Source organism: Rhinatrema bivittatum, chromosome 1, assembly GCF_901001135.1.
Source record: "Rhinatrema bivittatum chromosome 1, aRhiBiv1.1, whole genome shotgun sequence".
Classification (NCBI taxonomy): domain Eukaryota; kingdom Metazoa; phylum Chordata; class Amphibia; order Gymnophiona; family Rhinatrematidae; genus Rhinatrema; species Rhinatrema bivittatum.
In genome coordinates this window covers 117499606-117522543 of record NC_042615.1, presented here as the reverse complement: position 1 = coordinate 117522543, position 22938 = coordinate 117499606, and the positions used below count along the sequence as shown (strand labels likewise).

The window sequence follows — 22938 nt, the reverse complement described above, 5'->3', positions numbered from 1 at the left end:
TGTTAAATTTATATCACTGAGATATTTAAATTTCTCTATTTCATTCCTTCCCTCAACAGGATATACTTAATTAGGATTTTAAGCCTCATTTCATTGGCTTATAGTGTACATAGAATAGCTCTCTTCTAGACTGCCTATAATCTATAATTATCCTTTTGGAGATATATTCTCCAGAACTAGATACTATACACCTTATGAGGTCTCACTATAAAGGTGGTATTACTTCTTTTTTCTGCTGGTTATACCTCTCTCTATGCACCCTGTCTGGTGCCACTATCTCATCACACTGTTTTGCTATCTTGACATCATTAGATATAATCACCTCAATATCCCTCTCCACTTTGATATACATCAGTGGCTCACATACATCAGAAGTAGGCAAAGTACAGACCACAGGAGCTTTCAGTCTGCACTATGGTGATGAGTTGGGCCTAAGCCATGGCAGCAAAGGCAGGCGTTGCATAACTAAACGTTTGTCACTTCCGCCTGGACATGACTTCATCAAGCAAAGTATTGGACCTCCTGGGTGATCCCTTCCCAGTTCTCAGACTTCCCAGTGGGACAACCACGATACCCTCATTAGCCTGCCATGGCCAGTGTGGCCACCTTGTTCCAGATCTTAGTGTCATCTGCAAAAAGGCAAAACTCTCCTACCAACCCCTCTGCAATATCACTTATAAAATTGAATAGAATTGGATGCACAACTTGTCCCTGAGGCACTCCACTGATAACCCTTCTTTTCTTGGAGTGAGCTCCATTTACCACTATTCTCTATTTCATATCATTCAACTCATCTCTAATCTAGGTTTCCATCTTGTCTTATCCCCTTTCAGGTCTCACTAGTGAAGCTCAATTTTCCATATCCCCCTTTTATATTTGTATTTCTGTCTTCTGCCTGGGGATTATATAATGCTTGACCTTTAAACCTACTGGCAATCCATGGACATCCCACAGATTTGGCATGAGTTACTGCAGCAACCTGCTATGGTACCATTGACTTTAGAGGGGGCTGATTGCAGGTTGGCAAGGAAGTCCCCCTAAAGTCTGCATATGTCATAGATTGCCAGAAAGTTTAAAGGAAATATAATATTTTAGCACAAACTCCAAAAGTCTCCATATCTATAATCAGCCTGTGTGCTTCCAAAGTAACACTGTACCTCTGACAAGTTAGACTTAGGCACGTGCTGTCTTCCTAACTAAGATAGCTGTCTGACCTCTGTGGTGAGAATATTAATGGAATCACTGCTAAAACAGTGGATAATGCAGTTTCTGGAATCCAATAGATTACAAGATCCAAGGCAGCATGGTTTTACTAGAGGTAGGTCTTTTCAGACAAATCTGATCAAGTTGTTTGATTGGGTGACCAGGAAGTTGGTCCAAGGGAGAGAAGTAGATGTAGTGTACTTGAATTTCAATAAGGCTTTTGATGTAGTTCCACACAGCTGACATAAATAAACTGAATGGACTCTTAAGTGACTGACTGGGATAGAAACTGGTTGTGTGGGATGCAACAACAAGTAGTCATAAATGGAGTTCTCTGCAAGGAGAGGGGCGTTACTAGTGGTGTGCTGCATACAGTGGAAGCAGTGCATACAAATATACCTCATGCATATTCATTGTGGATATCCTGAAAACCAAACCTGTTTGTGACAGTCCAGGACTGGAGTTGTCTACCCCTGGTCTAGAGTCTCGCAGCTAAAAAATGCAGAATCATGCATTTGTGCTGCAAAAACCCAAGGAATTGGTAAAGTATACAGGATAAAGTACTTCTAAGCATGAAAGAAGAGCGAGATCTTGGGGTGATTGTATATGATGATATTAAGGATGCCAAATGGGTGGATCAGGCAATGGCAAAAGCCAGAAAAATACACAAGGCGAGGATTGGCTAAAAGAAAAAAAGAGGTAATATTGCCCCTGTACTAGTCCCTAGTGAGATCTCATTTGGAATTCTGTGTACAATTCTGGAGACTAGGCCTCCAAAAGATATAAACAATATGGTAGTCAATCCAGATTGTTGCTACTAGTATGGTAAGTGGCCTTCGTTGTAAAGCATATGGGAACAGATGTAAAGATCTAAACATGTAAACCCTAAAAAAAAGATGGGATGGGAAGATATGGTATCAATGCACGGGAGGCAAGCCTCTTTCAATAAAAAGGAAGCTCTAGAATGAGGGTCATATTATGAGAGTATATATTTATATATTTGTAGGTTTTTTATACTGCCTATAAAAATGTCTAAGCAGTTTTCAATTACAATATCCATAAAACCAAAATAAATAATCAAAAAATAGAACATCATAAGACAATATAAAACAAAATTAAAATAATAAAATCACATTAAACCAATAAGACTAACAATTAATGACCTCTTTATATACAACTTGGCAGGCACTTAATCACGCATTATATAATATATAATTAAATGTTGAAGGCTTGTTGAAATAGATGTGCCTTTAACAGCTTCCTGAACTTCAATAGAGAAGTTAGACTTAGGAGGTAGACTCGGCTGTAATTTAAGGAAATATTTCTTTACAGACAGGGTGGCAGATGCATGGAACAGCCTCCAAGTGGAGGCGCTGGAGACAAGGACAGTATCTGAATTCATTAAAGCATGGAATAAACACAGAGAGAGTGGTAGGGATTTTATAGTTGAGTAGTTGATGTGGATGGGCAGACATAGTCTTTTTCTTCCATCATGTTTCTGTGTTTCTAGATACTGACTGCCACATCCCACATCCCATTCAACAGCATGCTGTCTCTTCCTCACTGCTATCGCAGACTGTTTCTTCTTCTTAGTCAGAGGCTTTCAACCTTGCCTGGCAGCCATAGGATGTAAACATCTAAAGGACACATTCTTATTAAAGAAAGCTTCACATAGAAACAAATCTTCACTTTTGTCTCAGCTACATATAGACCATATAGTGAGACAAATATATTTAAAGGAAATATTTTTATAACATGGAGTAAAGAGACAGATACCCGCTACCACTACCAAGTCATTCAAACCAAAGCATAAACACTTTCGCTGAATAACTGGGAGGCTGCTGCTGCCTTTATCTAAAGTAAGCAGGCGTGTCTCTGTATCATCGTCAGGTGCCATCTTAGGCAGATTTCTTGAGTCAGCACTGCACGGGTAGTCGCTCACGGTTATTGCACCTACAGCTGCTGCTTTAAGACCCAGAGCCCCATAGTCTTTTCCTTAAAACAAGGAAGGAATTGGTACAATCTGTTGCCCTTCTCGAGTGGGCAGGTAAGAGAGAAATACCAATGGAGAAGCTTTGGAAGACACCTCGTTTTGCAAGAAGACGTTTTTTCCTAAAAGAGACAGAGAGAGAAATGAAGAAAAGAGCTAGGAAGAGTTATTCTGCTGTTCTAAGAGAAGGGACAGGGAGGAGAAAGAATGAGTTTATTCCTAGAGAACAGAGAAAGATCACAAGAAGGATTCTGACCTCTCATACTATAGTGAGAGGAGGGATATTATCCACAGCATCACAGTCATTAGGTATGTAAACCTCTTTTTCTATAAACTCCCAGAAATAGGTAAGAGGCCAACTTTGGATGCTTCCCAGTTTGAGGAAAACCCTGTATATAGCTCTGGATCAGGATTCTTCCATGAGGCGGGGCAGAGGGAGACAGAGAAAGGCTTTAAGAACTAAGGGGATCCCTACTCAGTATTTTGATAAAAGCATCCACATATCATGTGTTGTTTTCCAGCAAAATTAATTTTACTGGCAATAAATGAAGCAGTCCCGCAATATAAATAGGAAATAAAGCAGTTCAGAAATACTAATGTCAGCTGTTTGAGCAGGCTGAGTAGAACGGTAAGGCTGAGACCCTCTGCTGGCTCTCCTCAAGGCACCAACAACTCTAGCAGCCCCACTGGAAACAAGAAAATCCCATTCTTCCTCTCAGAAGTACGTCTTGTATACCTCGATATTGGATGTAGTCAGGACCATTCTCTATCCACAAGCCCTGGGGTCAGAACCTACCTGAATTATGCTCCTCACAAAGCCAGGAGAGAGAACCTCTCTCGTGGTTGGTCAAAAGAGGCAGCTGTCATTAATCTCCTTGCAGCCCTCGAGAGTGCATTCCCTTGGCTGCCTTTCCCTTGCTCCCTGAAATGTGTCTTTCCAGAGACTCACAGAGTCATCGATATGACCTCTGACTAATAACCAACCCTTTGGGGGATACATCCAGTGATTCCCAGTGCTAGAAGTTTCCTCTCTCCGACCTATGGAAAAGCCGAGTCAGATGTACATGTGATTTAGTGATACAAAGATACAGCTGTGCCTGGGGAGAACTCAAATATGCAGTAGTGGATAAGCTCAGTTGAACACTTTCTTTAGGAGAAGCATTTTTGCAGTTACCAGTGGTAATGCTTATCTGGGATAAGGGGCCCAATCTTAACATATTTTATGAATGTCCAGGAGACAGTAATCTATTAGACTTGACTGAGTGCGTAGGAGTCAAATGGAAATCTCTCAGCTCAAGTAAGAGACTGTTCTATGTTTATTCTGAAATGGAAGAAATGTTTGTGACTCTGGCAGTCATTGCCTTTAGCAGTTCTGACATTATGTAATGCATTTAGAAGAAAGGAGCTGAAAGCCATACAATTGCTCATTGAACGGATCTCTAAATAACTTGTAAATACTTTGGCTGGCGTAAAGCCTTTCTGTTAATCATTATTTCCTAGCAAAGAGACCTCATGGGAACAAAATTCCGCTGTGTGGCTGTGCATTATTCCGGGGAAATCTAAAATGCCTTCCGCCTGTTTTTACCAGCAGGGCCTTGAGGTATAGCGTTTCCCCTCGCCCCCATCCTGCGAGAAAGAGTTCTGGCACCCCTTCTTGAGAGGATGGAGAAGGGGGGGGGGGGGTTATACTGCTGTTGCCACTGTACCTGAAATTACTACCGGGCGGCAAACGATGTTTTAATCCATGCTCCTAGTTCCATTCTAGGGGATGGATATTAGAAGAAAAGTAAAACAAAACATTGTGTGTATTTCTCTTTTCCCACTCTGATACTGCTGCTATCTTTCCCTCTCCTCCTGGGAGGGCATCACATGCCACTGCTGGCACTGTGTGTGACAAGCCGGAAAAGTGAGCGACTCTAACAGCAAAAGAAAACTGAAGCTTACAGATTTGGACCTTAATTCCTATAGACCTCTCATAAGAATGTAAGAAGTGCCATGTTGGGACAGACCAAGATGGATCAAGCCCAGCATCCTGTCTCTGACAGAGGCCAAACCAGGTCACAGAGAGCCGGCGCATCCCAAATAGTTGATCTGTTTCATTCCCAGGGATAAGCACTGGCTTTTCCAAGTCTACCTGTCTAATAATTGTTTATGGGCTTTTCCTTTAGGAACCTGTCCAACCCTCTTTGGAACCCCATTATATTTATTGCCTTAACCACATACGCCTCTGATAATAGATCCCAATCATTTTAAATCTGCTGGTTGCTAGTTTCCCCTAGTCCTAGTGTTGTTTTGAAAGAGTAAATAATCATTCCCCATTTATCCATTCCACCCCACTCATGATTTTATAAATCTCAATCATATCCCCTCTCAGTCGTCTGTTCTCCAAGCTAAAGACCCTTACCTGTTTAGCCTTTCACCTTAAGGAAGCTTTTCCATCTCCTTTACCATTTTTATCACCCTTCTTTGGGCCTTTTCTATGTCCACAATGTCCTATTTGAGTTTGGACTTAGCAGACTAAATGGCGCCATTTGCATATCCAGCAGAGGTGAGTGACTGCAACTTATCTCGCTAACTTTTTATCTGAATCAAATCAAAAGCAGAAAGACTGCTCTCTCGCTGTGTGTGAAGTATTTTTGAAATAAATTACTACAGGAATTTTCTTTATATCACTTCCATTTTTAATTCATATACCTACACCCTGTGGATCTATTTGTTTTCAGAATTATTGAAAAAACTTGAAAAAAACATTTTTAGGAAGAGTAGAAGGTTTCATATACAGTGTAGGTGTCCCCACACCAATATATTATTGGTTATAATCACTAACCTCCTACCACCTCCAACAACAATTTTTTTAAAAAAATTTTTGTTGCAATGTATTAGCAATAAAGTCCTGACAATTACAATGACATCCGTGGTATTGTAAATGTTAATCTATTGGCGGAAAAGGGTAAATGTAATCTTCAAAGATGGTATTAAATTTAAAGCGGGCACCTTGCGACTTCCTAATCTGTTGGTTTCTTTGATTAGTAAAATTAAATCCCGACACAAACACGTTCGTGTTTCAGACGTACGTCTTTCTTCAGGGGAGTCTCACGTTGGAAATTTCCAACTTTGCAGGATTCTTGCCTCGCTAAAGAATTTTACTTCACATCGGATAGCCGTAATTACTTCCTTTTCACCGCGTCATCCTGTTGTTCACCGCTCCATACCAACGGACGGATACCGTGAAAATCAAACTGATCCCATTTAAATATCCAACCTGGGTACACCGGGATACCAATCCTAAGCCTCAAAGATTGCAGGAACCTATCGGCACTCTGGCCATTAAATGAACTCCTACCAAGTTCACCTGTGTTGGTAATTGCCACTTGCTTCGCATTAAGGGGCGTATCTTTGATGACATCACGGATTAGGTTGGACCTGACAGGAAACTACTTCTAACTTCCTCCATAGGATACACGGACCTGATAGAGACTGTGCAGCACTGAACGTCCACCGTTGTTGTATGCGGCCACAATGTTAACTATGAAGCACTACGGGAGCTTTAAAGATTTATAACACATGCTGTGCAAAGACAGCCATATTGCTGGACTACAGTAGAATGTTTAAATTTAGCTCATCATTCATACATTTAGGGGTAGATTTTATAATTTTGCGCGAGTGCGTACTTTTGTTCGCACACCAGGTGCAAACAAAAGTACGCTGGATTTTATAAGATACGAGCTTAGCCCCGCGTATCTTATAAAATCCGGGATCGGCGCGCAAGGGGGTGCACATTTGTGCAACCTGCACGCACCGAGCCTGGCGCGCGCTGCCTGTTCCCTCCGAGGCCGCTCCAAAATCGGAGCGGCCTTGGAGGGAACTTTCTTTCCACCCCCCCCCCCCCGCACCTTCCCCTCCCTTCCCCTACCTAACCCACCCCCCCGACCCTATCTAAACCCCCCTACCTTTTGTTGGCAGATTTACGCCTGCTTTCAGCAGGCGTAAATCTGCGCGCGCCAGCGGGCTGCTGGTGCGCCATCACCCGACCCGGGGGCTGGTCCGGAAGCCTCAACCATGCCCCCCCCGGTCCCACCCCGAACCACCCCCTGTCCCCAGACACGCCCCGGACATGCCCCCTCCCCGCCCCTTTTAAGAAGCCCCGGGACTTACGCACGTCCCGGGGCTGTGCGCGCGCCGGCGGCCTATGCAAAATAGGCGCGCAGGCGCGCAAGGGCCCTGCGCGCATAAATCTGGCCGGATTTACGCGCGCAGGGCATTTAAAATCCGGCCCTTAGGGTGTATATCCAGATGATAGCGTGTATATCCAGAAAGCCTTTCGATAATTGAGCATAGCACCTATGTCACCACCCCGGGAAGGATAGTTAATTTGCTCTAAAACAGTCCATTTTAATTCTGTGATGGTGTGATGGTGTGACCCTTATCTTTAAGATGCTGGGCCATGGGAGCAGTCATTTTGGCCGTGTTAAATCTCGATTTATGTTTGCCCAATCTGACTCTGATTGGATGTGTCGTCTGGCCTATATAGATCTTTGGACACGGGCATACGATCGCATAGATAACATTGTTTGAATTGCAATCCGTGTTGGATCTTCTCCAAACTTTGTATTTTGAAATGGGGTCTTCCCATAATACTCCAGTCAGTGTCTGGGCACACCAGCTACAATGGCCACACAGCTGATGGCCTATAACTGTTTCCACTGTTGATGGTGTATTTAGTTGAGCATGTACTGTCTTGTCTCTAATGTTCCTGCCACGAGCCATGGCAAACATTGGGAGCGCTTTAAAAACATCATGAAGAGAAAGAACATGCCAATGACTAGGGATGTGAATCATTTTTGAACGATTAAAATTATCATCAGATAATTTTAAAATTGTCCTAAATCGTCAGAGTGCACGATACAATACAAATGCCCCCGATTTATCGTCCTAAATCGTTAAATAGGGCACGGGAATTATTTGGGGGAGGGCAGGAAAACCGGCACACCAAAACAACACCTAAACCCACCCCGACCCTTTAAAACCAATTCCTTACCCTCCCCCACCCTCCCGAACCCCCCCAAAATGTTAAATTACCTGGTGGTCCAATGGGGGGGGGGTCCCGGCGCGATCTCCCGCTCTCGGGCCATCGGCGCCATTTTGGTTGCCACTAATTAAAATGGCGCAGATGGCCCGATAAAAAAAAAACCCACCCGACCCTTTAAATCGACCCCCCCTTAGCCTCCCCCACCCTCCCGACCCCCCCAAAACCTTTTAACATTACCTGGTGGTCCAGGGGGGCCTCGGGGGATGATTTCCCGTTCCCAGGCATCAGCTGCGCTAAAAAAAAATGGTGCCGATGCCCCTTTGCCCTTACCATGTGACAGGGTATCCGTGCCATTGGTCGGCCCCTGTCACATGGTAGGAGCACTGGTTGGCCGGCGCCATCTTTAAAGATGGCGCCGGCCATCCAGTGCTCCTACCATGTGACAGGGGCCGACCAATGACACGGGGGAACGGGAAATCATCCCCCGAGGCCCCCCTGGACCACCAGGTAATGTTTAAAGGTTTTGGGGGGGTCGGGAGGGTGGGGGAGGCTAAGGGGGGGTCGATTTAAAGGGTCGGGTGGATTTTTTTTTTTATTGGGCCATCGGCGCCATTTTAATTAGTGGCAGCCAAAATGGCGCCGATGGCCCGAGAGCGGGAGATCGCGCCGGGACCCCCCCCCCCCATTGGACCACCAGGTAATCTTTACTCATCAGCCCCTATTATAGAGTATAGTATAATAGGGGCTGATGAGTAAAGATGGCCGGCGCCATCTTTAAAGATGGCGCCGGCCATCCAGTGCTCCTACCATGTGACGGGGGGGGGAGGCTAAGGGGGGTTGATTTAAAGGGTCGGGTGGGGGTTTTTTTAGCGGCGCAGGCCTCCCTAAAAAAAAAAATTAGCCATGTGAATTGGAATCGGAAACGATTCCAATTCACATATCTTAACGATCAGATTTCCCCTCCCCCCCCAGCCGAACCTGATCGTTAAGACGATCTGGCACATGATTCACATCTCTACCAATGACATTTAATGGCCGCAATGATAGTTCCAACTGCAGTGGATTGTCGTAATACACATGTCAATCGGGCCTCTTCTTTTTTTGGTTTGTACTGTAGTAATGCCTGTCGGTCACTGAATTTGGCTCTCCTGTGTGCCCGGGTAATGGCTTTCTGTGGATATCCTCTTTCACGGAATCTGCCTGCTAAGATGTTTGCTTGAACTTCAAAACCTTCCTCAGTAGAGCATATACATCTTGCTCTGAAATATTGGCTCACTGAGAGACCCATCTTAAAACTATAAGCGTGAAGGCTTGAAAATCTTAATAAATTGTTGCGGTCTGTGGATTTACGATGAATTGTGGTCTGAAACTGGCCGTCCTGTATACAAATTGCCACATCCAAGAAGGTCATATAGTGTTTGGAGACATGTGATGTAAATTCAAGATTAGGATCTACAGAATTGATCCATTCTAGAAATTGTTGCAACTGAATGTCCGTCCCTTCCCATATAAAGAAGATGTAATCAATGAAGCGGTATCAACACTTAATATCTTTCCACCATTGAGATGTATTTATGTGAACCTTTTCAAAATGAGCAACATATAAATTGGCCACAGCCAGTGCTAGCGGAGAACCCATGGGAATACCATGGATTTGATGATAACAATCCTGCCGAACCAAAAGAAATTATTGAATAATACAATTTCTACCAGTTCCAACTGAAAACTGGTTTTGATTCTTTGAGATGTGCTTTGCTGTGTCAAAATATCTTCCACTATCCTCAATGCGCTGGTCTGTGGGATGTTGGTGTATAATGAACTGATGTCCATGGTTATCATGCTCATGGTTTCCCAGTTAACCTCTAATGTCTCCAAACATCTCAAAAAGTGGGCCATGTCTTTTATGTATGAGGGAACTTGCTGAACATAAGATTGCAAAAAAATGTCTATAAAAGTGGCCACTGGTTCTAGTACTGAGCCATTTTGTGACACAATTGGCTTTATAGGTGGTGATACTAAATTTTTATGGATCTTCGTTACTGAATAAATGGCTGGTCTTCTAGGATGTGCCACTGTTAGATAGTCCTTTTCCTTTTGGGTTAGACTAAATTCACTCTGCACCACTGCCTCTATTTTGTACATCAATGTCTTTGTAGGGTCATCTGGCGTTAACTGATAATATCTGGTATCATGTAAATGAGACAATAATTTGTCTACATATGTCTCCCTATCCTGGATTACCACAGCGCCCCCCCTTGTCTGTGGGTTTAATGATGATTTGTGTAGAGCTGAACAGACTGTCTAGTGCTTCTATTTGCTCACGTGGAAGATTTTGTGGCCATTTCACTACTCTGGATTCATAATGAGATAAATCCTTCAATACTAATTCATGAAAGGCCAGTATGTGAGGATCTACTGGGCCTGGAGGTAACCAGTTGGACTTGGGCCTCACCACTGACATGTCAATATTGCCGTCTTGTTTATCTGAAAAATATAATTTCAGATTTAACTTGCGAATAAATCGCTGGATGAAGATACGGCTTTCAAATGCTGAATGTTTAGTGGTAGGAATATAGGAAAGTCCTTGATTTAACACTGCTAACTGTGATTCATTCAAGGGGTAGAGGATAAGTTTACTACAGCTGTAGATCCTTTATCCTGTGCCTCAACTCTCCCTTGTCAGGCTGTCTGTCATTTTTTCTGTTGTCTCGTTTGGCGAAACGCTACCTGTATGCACATTCTTAAACATATCAGCTGTGCGCCCAGGTCTGGCGCGATGTCAGTGTGCTTTGTTTTACAGCACATAGACTTGGGGTGCCTAAATTTTGTGCACATAAATTTTGTGCACTTAAATTTTTTCAGCGCAAATTGACTGGATGTACATCTTCGGTCGCCTGTTAAGCATACTGATGAACTAATGGTGCCAGTGACCAAGAAACCTAAGCACCTTTCTCTCTGTGTTGCCTATCATATTCGGACATCTCAGCCGGGAGTGCCCTCTATCATGTGTCAGCACTGCTTAGAGGCTTCCTCTGATTTTGCTAAGCCTGGTCCTTCCCAGAATGATGATGGCCTGATTAAGGACATGTCCGGAGGAATGCCTGGCCTTGGAACTCCCTTGACTGGTTCCTCCGCAGGGGATGGCAGCGCAGTGGGTCTTCCACAAATGCCTTCTGGTTTTGGCATGACTCCTTCTGCCTTTTCTTGGGTAGAATTTTTTCAAGGATTGCAATCTTTTCTTCAGGTACAGTCCTCAGCCCTGCCCAATCCTGTCAGGTCAGATCATCAAGCAATGGCCCCTCCCTCTTCTGGGTACTATGTTTAAGCACTGAAGCATACCTCAGTTAGTTGTGGGTATTCCCGACAGGAATCCAGATGGCACTGATGATGAGGCAGATGCTGACTCTCTGGAAGATGGGGAAATTCCTCCGGGACAGGAATTGTATAGGACTATGTTGCGATTCTTTGATAGAGATGACCTGCCTGCTCTGATTTCCCAGACTTTGAAGAAGCTGGGAGTGCCTGGGACAGATTCCATGTCTGAGCCAAAGAAAAATCCCATTTTGCTTTCCTTGAATAAAGCCTTTTGTTTTTTCCCTGTTATGGAAGCCATTCAAGAATTGATTGATCTTGAATGGGACACTCTGGAGAGAAATTTCAAAGGGGTCAGACATTATAAGGCCTGTACCTCCTCTAGTGGTAAGAGAGTGTCTGCATTTTCCAAAAGTTTTCCACTTGTCTATACCGACTCCAAGTGGACAACTATCCCCATGGAGGGAGGAGAAGCTTCGAAGGATGTACATGATAGGAAAATTGAGGCCATCCTTAAGCAAGTATTTGAAGTAGTGGTAATGACATTGCAGATAGCTTCCTGTTGTGCCCTGGTTGCTCACTCTCTCTCAGGAGGTTGATGATTCTGGAATGAATTCCAGAGCAGTTATGGAACCCACCACTGCCTTTTTAGCAGATGTGGGCTGCAATTTGGTCCATACCTCGGCTAGAGGATTGGCTTCGGTAATAGCAGCCAGGCATGAGCTATGGCTGTGAAACTGGTTGGCCAACACAACCTCCAAAGCTAATCTTACAAAATTGCCTTTTGTTTGGGAGTAAGTTGGAGAAACTGGCCAATAAGTGGGGCGAATCCCCGGTTCCTCAGTTGCCAGAGAATAAGAAGCTGTTGCAGCACCCCATTGGTATGAGGGGTCATCTCAGGGGTTCCAAGCAGTTTTGTCCTTACAGAGGGTTGACCTTTTAGAGGACTTGGCCTTTTGGCAGGTCTCAGTCCTTTTGTCCCAGACAGTCCAAGCGAGGCGCGGGTGCGGGTAGTGGATCCTCCCGAGACTCACACAGAAGGTTTGCCGACCTACCCTCAGGAACAAGAGATAAGGGGATGTCTCCCTCTCTTTTATCAGAAGTGGGTTGATATCAGATCAGATCAGCGGGTCCTGGAAGTATTATGAGACGGATATGTGCTGATATTTCACAGTGTTCCACGTGTTCATAGTTCCCCTTGCCATTCCCCACAGAAGAAGCAGGCAGAGGAATCTATGCTGTCAAGGCTCCTCAGTCTGAGGGCTGTGGTTCCAGTGCCTGTGTCTCAAGAAAATACAGGGCAATATTCCATTTATTTTGTTGTGCCCAAGAAGGAGGTCTCCTTTCGTCCCATCCCGTATCTCAAAGGAATCAACCGTCATTTGTGGGTGACTCATTTTCGCATGGAAACCTTGCACTTAGTGATAATAGCTGTGCAGTCTGGGGAATTTCTGACCTCCTGGATCTGTCCAAGGCCTTCCTCCATATTCCTATTTGATTGGACACCAATGTTTTCTGCATTTTGCCGTGTTAGGACGCCATTATCAGTTTCAAGTGCTGCCTTATCCACTGCTCCCAGAACTTTTTCCAAGGTTATGGTGGTGGTGGCAGCAGAATTGAGAAAGGATGGAATCCTAGTACACCCGTATTGGATGACTGGCTGATTAAAGCCAAGTCTCTGGAAGACAGCCACCTGGTGACCTGCAAGGTGATCTCCTTGTTGCAGTAACTCGGTTGAGTGGTGATCCTAGCCAAGAGTAGTCTTCAGTCATCTTAGTCATTGGAGTATCTGGATGTTCAGCTCGACATGAGACAGGAAAAACTTTCCTGCCAGAAGTTCGGATTCAGAAGTTGATGTTGCATGTTTTTCATGGTGAACACTATACGCCCAAAAGTGTGGTTCTATCTACAGGTACTAGGTTTGATGGTGGCAACCCTGGAAGTGATGCCATGGGCGAGAGTGCATATGCGTCCTCTTCAATGCTCCTGATGTCTCGTTGGAACCCAAATTCTCAGGACTATTCGGTTCGACTCCACTTGCCAATGGAAATCTGCTCTCACCTCCAGTGGTGGTTGCAGGAGAATCATCTGAGAAAGGGAGTTTCCCTGACATCACCAGACTGGTTGATATTCATGATGGATGTGAGTCTCCAGGGTTGTGGAGCTCATTGTAAGGAACTAACTGCTCAAGGATGCTGGAATACAGAAGAGTCCCTATGGAGCATCAATCACCTGGAATCCCAGGTGGTCCAGTTGGCATGCTAGCATTTCAGCGACAGACTACAGGGGCAAGAGGTCCAAGTAATGTCAGACAACACAACAACAGTGACTTACATCAATCAACAGGGAGGAACCAAGAGCCAGCAAGTGTCACAGGTAATAGACCAACTTATGGAATGGGTGGAAGGGCACCTCCAGGTGATCTTGGCCTCTCACATTGCAGGAAAAGACAAAATAAGAGCAGACTTTCTCAGCAGGGAGAGTCTGAACCCAGGAGAATGGGTATTGTCGGATGAAGTGTTTCAGCTGAGGCCTTCCATTCCTAGACCTGCTGGCGACTTCTCGCAATGCAAAGGTTCCTCGATTCTTCAGTCACAGAAGAGATACAAGGTCCTTTGGTATTGATGCTCTCATGCAGGTCTGGCCAGAAAACAAGCTGCTGTATGCATTTCCCTCATGGTCCAAGTTGGGCAGAATAGTTTGCAGGATCAAAGGCCACAGGGGGATGGTGCTTCTGGTGGCACAGGATTGGCCCAGAAGACCATGGTATGCAGATCTGTGGAGACACCTGGTAGAGACCCCCCCCCCCCCCTTTGTCTTCCGCCACACAAGAATCAGTTGCAGCAGGGACCTGTCCTTCATGAAGATCCGACTCTGTTTTGCCCTACAGTATGGCCCTTGAGAGGGTTCACTTGTTGAAGCATGGATATTCTTCTAGGGTGATTGCCACCTTGCTACGAGCTTGAAAGTACTCCACTTCCTTAGCCTATGTGCGGGTTTGGCGAGTGTTTGAGGCTTGATGTGAGGATCAAGGTGTTCTTCCTCATTCAGTTAAGATTCCACTCATTTTGGAATTTTTGCAGGACGGGTTAAATAAAGAATTGGCCCTTAATTCCTTGAAGGTACAGGTTGTGCCTCTTGCCTGTTTCAGGGGCCAGGTGAATGGTGAATCCTTATCGTCTCATCCTGATGTGGCCCATTTATTTAAGAGAGTGAAACATCTTTGTCCTCCCTTGCAGTTACCAGTTCCCTTGTGGAGTCTTAACCTGGCGTTGAATTTCTTGGCAGGCCCTAAGTTTCACCCACTGCAAAGTCTTTCCTTATGGTTATTGACCATGAAAACAGTGTTTCTGGTGGCGATATATTCTGCACGTCGAATTTCTGAGCTGCAGGCCTTGTTTTGCCAGGAGCTGTTCCTTAGGTGACTCCAGGAGGGTACAGCTGCGTACTGTTCCCTCTTTCTTGCTTAAAGTGGTTTCAGATTTTCACTTGAATCAGTCCATTTCTTGCTATCCTTGGATAAGGAAAGAGATGCAGAAGAGTATTGCCTTTTACATCCCTTGGATGTCAAGAGACATGCCGTGCAGTATCTGGAGGTTTCTAAACCTTTCTGAAAGTTGGATCGTCTGTTTGTCATTCATGGTGGAGAAAAGCAAGGCAAAGCAGCATCGTGGGCTATAATAGCTCACTGGAATAAGGAGGTAGTCACAGCCACATATGTGGATGCTGAAAAGTCGTTGCCTACTCAGGTTAGGGCTCAATCCACTAAGGCTCAGGCAGTGTCATGGGTGAAGGTTAGATTGTTGTCTCCCACCAACATTTGCCGAGAGCAACATGGTCCTCCTTACACACTTTTTCCAGGTATTATCATCTGAATGTGCAGGCCTGGGAGGACGTAGCCTTTGCACGTGCAATGTTGATGGACTGTTGGCAGCCTCCCACCCTATTCAGGAGTAGCTTGGGTAAATCCCACTGGTCCTGAGTCCATCTGTCTTCATGTTACGAAAGGAAAAATTACTACTTACCTGATAGTTTTGTTTTCCTTAGTGCAGACAGATATTCTCAGCTTCCCTCCCTTGGCTGCCAAATGATTGTGTTAATGGTCCTCTTGAGGGGCTACGTATTTCAGGGGATTACTGGTAAGTGTTCAGCCAGTTCCTAGATTGGAGTAGATACATTCATTGCCTGAGTTCAGTATTTCTTGTTGGTTGAGTACAGTAATGATTGACAGTTTTTAATCAAGTTTTTTGGCTTGTCTGTCCACAGTTGCTTTTGAAGAGAATACTGGCAGGCTGGGGTCACTGCAGGGGTATATATACTGTGACATCAGTTTGCTCCATCTCCATCTGCTGGCAGAGGTGCATAACCCACTAGTCCTGAGTCCACCTGCCTGCACACTAAGGAAAACAAAATTATCAGGTAAGTAGTAATTTCTCCTTATTAGGAGGTCCATGTCAATAAACTCTTGCTGTCACTGTTGCCCAAACACTGCTCTTCCTGCTGCCTGCACTACAGTGTCTGCACCATGAGCATTCTCAAAACCTGTGGAGCAGCTGAGCTGATCTTACGCGTCACAAGCTCAGCAAAGCTGACTCACAAGACCTGAAAATGTACCCAGAGATTTCTTTCTACGTGAGGCCTGCTTTAAGAAGAATAGGAGCTTTAGAATTTTAAGCCCTGTGACAGGTTGAGCAGCTTGTGTGCCAGGTTGCCTACCTCTGTTCTTTGGGTTTTTCAAGGATAGCTGTCAGGCTCACAATCAAACCCAATGAAATCAACTGCAGCATGTTTTTGCTGCCTTATAAAAGCAACTATTCCCTCTCTGCATAGAAAAATTAAAGTTATTCAATATAGCATCTTTCCACCCTATCACAGAGCCTGATAGAGAGAAGGAAAATGTATGTATATATGTGTTCTTGTGTGTTTGTGATTGCACACAATCATGTAATACACATGTAGGGGTCCCTCCGTATGCAGTTTAAACCAAATGTTATAATAAAAATCCCAGTTTGTGGAAAAAATATTCTCTTTTTTTCCTACTGATTTTTACCCTGCTTTTGTAATTCTTAATATGTAGAATTTTGTTTTTGTCCCACAGAATTCATGGCTGGCCCAAGCACCCCTGACCTCCGGTAACGAGTAATCCATCCACACACCCCAGTATGATTCCTTGCCTTTGTTTCCATTCTCCTCCTTGGCCAGCAGAGGAGGAGAGCTGAGTGGAGCTTCATAATTCTGTCCACCAAAATAAACCCCAGTATTTACCCAGAAAAGTCCAGAGTTGTTTTCTGCACTGATTTTGTCTCATGCGTGTTGTTGTTTTTAACAAACACTAATATAGTTCCAGGAAAAATAAAATCCCAAACTGAAGAGCCTTTGCAAAAAAAAAAAAAAGCACTAGGCTTTTTGCTTTACAGATCTGCTGTTCTGTAATTAGGAAACTCTTAACACCAAAGCAGTGTTTGATTGTGGCATGCTTCACAGATGGGACGGAAGGCAGTGCAGAAGAGAAAAGGCTCTATTGTGATTAATAACTGCCTGCCGTAACTACCAGACGTTCAGTACTATTGTTCCTACTGAGCTCAGGCTCAGGCAGCCTCTCCAGCACCAATCCCTTTCCATTCTTCTTGCTCTGCTACTACTATCAGTCTGATTATTCATTGAAATTTAATAATCACGTCCCACCGTTTAATTGCAGCCAGAGAAATAAGACTGTTGAGAGAATCAGTAACAGGCAAGGGCACAGTTTAAGCCCTGATCTAATAGAGGGCTTGCTGAACTAATTACAGTAAATTGAGGAAAAGAATATTGAACGCCCAGCTTGGCTGAATATTTATCATGGAACGAAACTTCCTCTGTGTTGTATGTTGCAATATTTTGGGCAAACAGTTTTACATTAAAGATATTTGATGCCATTGTTTGTTTTTGTTTTGTTTTTTTTGAGGGGAGGGTAGATTTTAATGTTAAAACCTATATTATCGGACTGTCCTAAGAGAGCAAGTTGTTAAAATGTTGATGAGTTCGGATTTAATACATTCAGACTATGATAATGTGGCTGTTATTGTTAAAGTGGATGCATATTTTACAAATTTATATACAGAACACTGTCATTCCACACAACCATCGCTGTTCAAGGATAGGGAAATAAAAATATAGAATACATAAAAAGTACACAAAAGTACCATAAATTTGGACAGAAAGTGGGATATCTCTACCCCTAAAGTACTAGGGAGTCTAAGTGAAGTGTGATACTGGAGCAACCAACCAGTTTTATTGGATGCAGGTTTATAGTGGTTGCAGGTCAGGGGAGCAGAGAGTGCCACAGACGTAGGTGGGGGGTGAGGAGGCAATTTTCATAGGGATTTCCATGAGTAAATGAGAGTTTACCCACAGAAAAATAAACTTTGAAAATTGCACCCCCCTCTCCCAAACAGGAAAGAGGAATTGTACCTGGGGAAGGGATGGGACTGGGGCAGAACCAGTGAAGTAGATGCTGGGATTTCAAAACTGAAATCCCCATGCCTGCTTTACATACTTTGCACCTGCTAAAAGCACTCAGGGTAAAGACTTTTCACAGCACTACCTCACTGCTGGATTTTCAAAGGAAAACTCCACAGGGTATTTCCTTTTGAAAATTGATTTGCAGGCTTATGTGGGTCTGAAAATTAGCTTATAAAGATCTATTAGAAGGCCTTACACTAGTGTGGTAGCAGGTTTTGAGGCAGAATTTTAGTGTGATAGTTTAAGAACATAAGAACTGCTAAACTGGGTCAGACCAAGAGTTCATCAACCCTAGTATCCTGTTTCCAGCAGTGGCCAATTCAGGTCACAAATACCTGGCAGGATCCCAAAGAGGAGATAGATTCCATGCTGCTTATCCCCAAATCTACCTGTTTAATAACGGTTTATGGACTTTTCCTCCAGGATCTTGTCCAGTCTTTTTTTTTTTTAAACCCAGCTATGCTAACTGCCATTACTACATCCTGTGGCAATGAATTCCAGAGCTTAATTGTATGTTGAGTGAAAAATAATTTTCTCTGATTTGTTTTAAATGTGCTGTTTAGTGGCTTCATTGAGTATCTACTAATCTTTCTGTTTTTTGAAAGCAAGCAGCTGATTTGCATTTACCTTTTCCAATCCACCCATGATTTTGTAGATATTCAGAGGGGTGGCCATGTTAGTCTGGTGTAGCAAAAATGATATGAGGCGGATGGCACCTTATAGACTAACCAATTTATTAAAGCAAGAGCTTTCGAGGACAGAGTCCACTTTGTCAGATGAAAGCTCATGCCTCAATAAACTGGCTAGTCTATAAGATGGCACCTACTCCATGTCATTCATGATTTTATAGACCACTATTATATTTCCATCAGTCATGTCTTCTCCAAGCTGAAGAGCCCTGGCCCCAAAACTCTTTAGTCTTTCCTTATAGGGGAGCTGTTCCATCCCCTTTAACATTATGGTCACCCTTGTCTGTACCCTTTTCAGTTCCACTATATCTTTTATGAGATGCAGTCACCAGAACTGCACACATATTTACAAGGCAAAACGATTTTCAGGATTAGGAGTCACAATGGCTAACTAAAGTGCCTTTCCATGAATGATTTTTCAGAAGTTGCAAAATAGAAGAAACATTTTACAGGCTATGGGTCCAAGCTGTGTTGTTCATGGAAACAATATGAGAGAGAAATACAGAGGCATTACTATATTGTCCATTTTATTCTCCATTAGTTTCCTAATAGTTCCTAACATTCTGTGTTCTTTTTGGACCTCCACTGATTGTTCGTTCCTCTTTGAGTAGGGAGCAGAAGGAGTAGAGTTTGGGGGTACAGTTTTAACATTATTTGCAAAATTTAAAAACAAGATGATTTATCAGGATATATAGAAAAATACTGAATACAGAAAAAAAATGTGCTTATTAATAACTTAATCCTAAGAGAGCATTGCATGTGATGGCTGGCTAGATTTTTCTGTAAATGGTTTCCTGACCTCGTCTTGGGACATTGATGGCACAGTGCCAGTTGGTTCACGTGGTTAGTGTTCCATAGGTGTTTCACATCTCCATGGATATCAGTGGAGTCAAACCTATTCCTGCAGTATACTTAAAGCAATGGAAACTGATGTGCAGGAAATAATCTCATTCTAGAGGCTCTGTCAATTCAATAATGAAAATGGATTTATACAGTTTGCTCCTATTATACTCTGATAGCACAACTCTTTGGTGAACACATCCCTAAGTGTGAGCTAAATATTTGGTAAAAAAAATCATGTACAGTTACCAAGAAGTACAAGTTTTCAGTGCAAAAGCCATTCGGTACTCAGGTTTCCATTGCTGATAGATTTGTATGATCAGTGAAAGCAGCAAAGAGAAACCAACCAATGAGATAAATGCTGACTGTTGGTAAGTAGCACAGGAGACGAAAGCTGCTGGTAAAGTGTATCAAGAGTTTATTGCAGACTAAGTCAGGATCCCACTACCACTCGCCAAATCAAGAAGTATATTTACAAGGCAAAACGATTTTCAGGATTAGGAGTCACAATGGCTAACTAAAGTGCCTTTCCATGAAAGATTTTTCAGAAGTTGCAAAGTAGAAGAAACATTTTACAGGCTATGGGTCCAAGCTGTGTTGTTCAAGGAAACAGTATGAGAGAGAAAGGGAAAAAGGAGTACAGAGAGAGAGAGAGAAGATAAAAGAACATACATACAGAAAATCTGAAAAGAAAAAAGTATAAGAACAATAAATACAAAATAAAGAAGAGATACAGAAGACAGCTAGGGAGAGAAAGAAGAGACAGCTTACCTGAATGACTAGGAATATGCTTCATACATGTGGCCCAAAATTAGGTGGCTCAGTAGTGAAAACCCTCAGAAACTGTCATAAAGAAGCAAGCAACCGCAGCATGGGGGTTAAGCTTTACCACTTCATGCTCCAGCTGAAAACTGGTAGACACAGAAGAAAAAGTGGAGATTGGCAACAAAATTATGCACCAATGGTGATAATCTTTTTTTTTTTAATTTATTCAGACAGTTGACAGGCCCAAGGATTGGTATAAGACAATGTTCAAGCAAATTCATATGGTTCACAAACCGGGTATGTATGCGTTATTCTAGTAGTCCCCTTACTGTGCATGAAACTGTATCGGGTAAAGCATTTATCAGAGTTGTCAAGGGTCCTGTATTCGGCGGAAGACTCCCACTTTCACAAGCCATCTCCTGCACTTTTTCCCAGTTAACGCAAACTCCTGAAGAAACCCCAGTGAGCCTGATTTTAAAAATGCATTAGAAATTAATCTCATCATGAGGTAGGCTGACTTCCTCAAGTGGAAGAGGAGAGAGACATCAAGGGAAGCATGGAGGGAAAGGGAGCTGAGACACAAGGGAAAAGAGAGAGAAAGGAGGGATACAGGGAGGGGAACATGGGCACAGGGAAGGGAGAGAAACAGAGAGGGAGGGGGAAAGAATCTTTGATTGGTGTGTGTGTGTGTGTGTGTGTGTGTATGTGTGTGTGTGTGTGTGTGTGTGTGTGATTATGGCTCAAGTAATTTCTTACATTTTATTTTGAAAAGTGTACAGGAGCACGAAGCGGGTGGCAGTGCAGGGGATCAGGGGAGTGCTGCAAATCTCCCACTTAAAAATTACTCCCCCATGGCAGCTCTGATTTACATTGTAGTCTGGTGACTTCAGACTTCCTATTACTGAACACGTAATTATTAAAAGTGTTGAAAATACATTTTCCATCTTGGATCCATATACTCTACCAAATGTATGTATGCATTACTTTTTTCCCCATAAAGGATTACTGTACTTCTCTTTTTCCCTAAATACAAATTTGTAAAATGGAGATAAAACAGGTAAGAAAAGAATTCTGACCTTGTGAAATTTTCAGTAACAATGTTAACAAAATAAATATATATATATGTGTGTGTATATGTAAGTGTATATATATATATATATATATATATATATATATATATATATATATATATATATAGGTTCTAGGCTTTAAATAAAATAAAAATATGTGTGTACCTAAAATGGTATATCCATCAGAGAACCCTAAAATAGGGTAAGTAACACCACTAATGTTTTAAAAGATGCTTAATGTTGCAAGCTTTTATTACACAATGGCAAAGAATATCAAAACTGTTCAAAAAATAAAACTAGAAAATCAATATGACCCACAGGTGCAGCTGAAAAACAGAATACTTCAAAATATCAGCTGGAAAAGAGCTCATAAATGGATATATCTAGCAACCGTCATAAATGGCCTCAATGAATTTGTGGCTTATAGATAAAGCCTATGATACTTAAGGCTAGTATAATCATAGGTTGCAGATAGATTTGTTTATGCACCAACCGGTGCGATAAGGCTGGAGCACAATCACTGTATGCTTTAAGTCACTAGTGTGTGCACTTATCTTAAATTGCCACGTAGAGAGAGCTGGCTTGCACGGTCCTGAAGTTTGCCTCCGACACTGTAGTGTTTCGGAGTCTTATGCTCCTTCCTCAGGGATCTCCAGGTGAAAACGAGCCATCTACATAAATTCCATGATGTCTGGTCAGTACTTAGCTCAAAAGCGACGAATACTTATGCGGTGCACTGTGTTGGAGTGACCTGCCAGCGTGCCGTCTCAATTACCGGCACGCTGGCAGGTCACTCCAACACAGTGCACCGCATAAGTATTCGTCGCTTTTGAGCTAAGTACTGACCAGACATCATGGAATTTATGTAGATGGCTCGTTTTCACCTGGAGATCCCTGAGGAAGGAGCATAAGACTCCGAAACACTACAGTGTCGGAGGCAAACTTCAGGACCGTGCAAGCCAGCTCTCTCTATGTGGCAATTTAAGATAAGTGCACACACTAGTGACTTAAAGCATACAGTGATTGTGCTCCAGCCTTATCGCACCGGTTGGTGCATAAACAAATCTATCTGCAACCTATGATTATACTAGCCTTAAGTATCATAGGCTTTATCTATAAGCCACAAATTCATTGAGGCCATTTATGACGGTTGCTAGATATATCCATTTATGAGCTCTTTTCCAGCTGAATATTGATATTTCAAAAAATAAAACTGGCACAAAAACACAAACATATATTTATCAATTGCCCTAGCCAATCATTCCTCATTCACACCACTTCTAAACTTTCTTTAGTGTTATGCATTTATAATATGTATAGATATCAACATAAGCACAGACAGTTTTTGCTGGTCCAATTTATATTAATTCTTTTTTATTGTACAAGCGGCAACTCCACATTGACACAAAATTCATAGCCGGTCGCCCGACACGGACCGTGTTTCGCCTGTCCGGCTGCCTCGGGGGGGGGCAGTTTTAACAACAAGAATATCTGTAATAACACCAAAATAAACAATGACCAAGCTGTTATAAGGAAACA

At 43.0% G+C, this 22938-nt stretch overlaps 1 protein-coding gene across 1 annotated transcript in view; it reads left to right on the top strand.

Moving 5' to 3' along the window:
• Positions 1 to 22938, top strand: part of SORBS2 (sorbin and SH3 domain containing 2) — a 747676-nt gene that overhangs the window by 437519 nt on the left and 287219 nt on the right. The window contains 1 exon segment of the mRNA XM_029586937.1: positions 20560 to 20626. Coding sequence (XP_029442797.1) covers positions 20560 to 20626 — 67 coding nt within the window.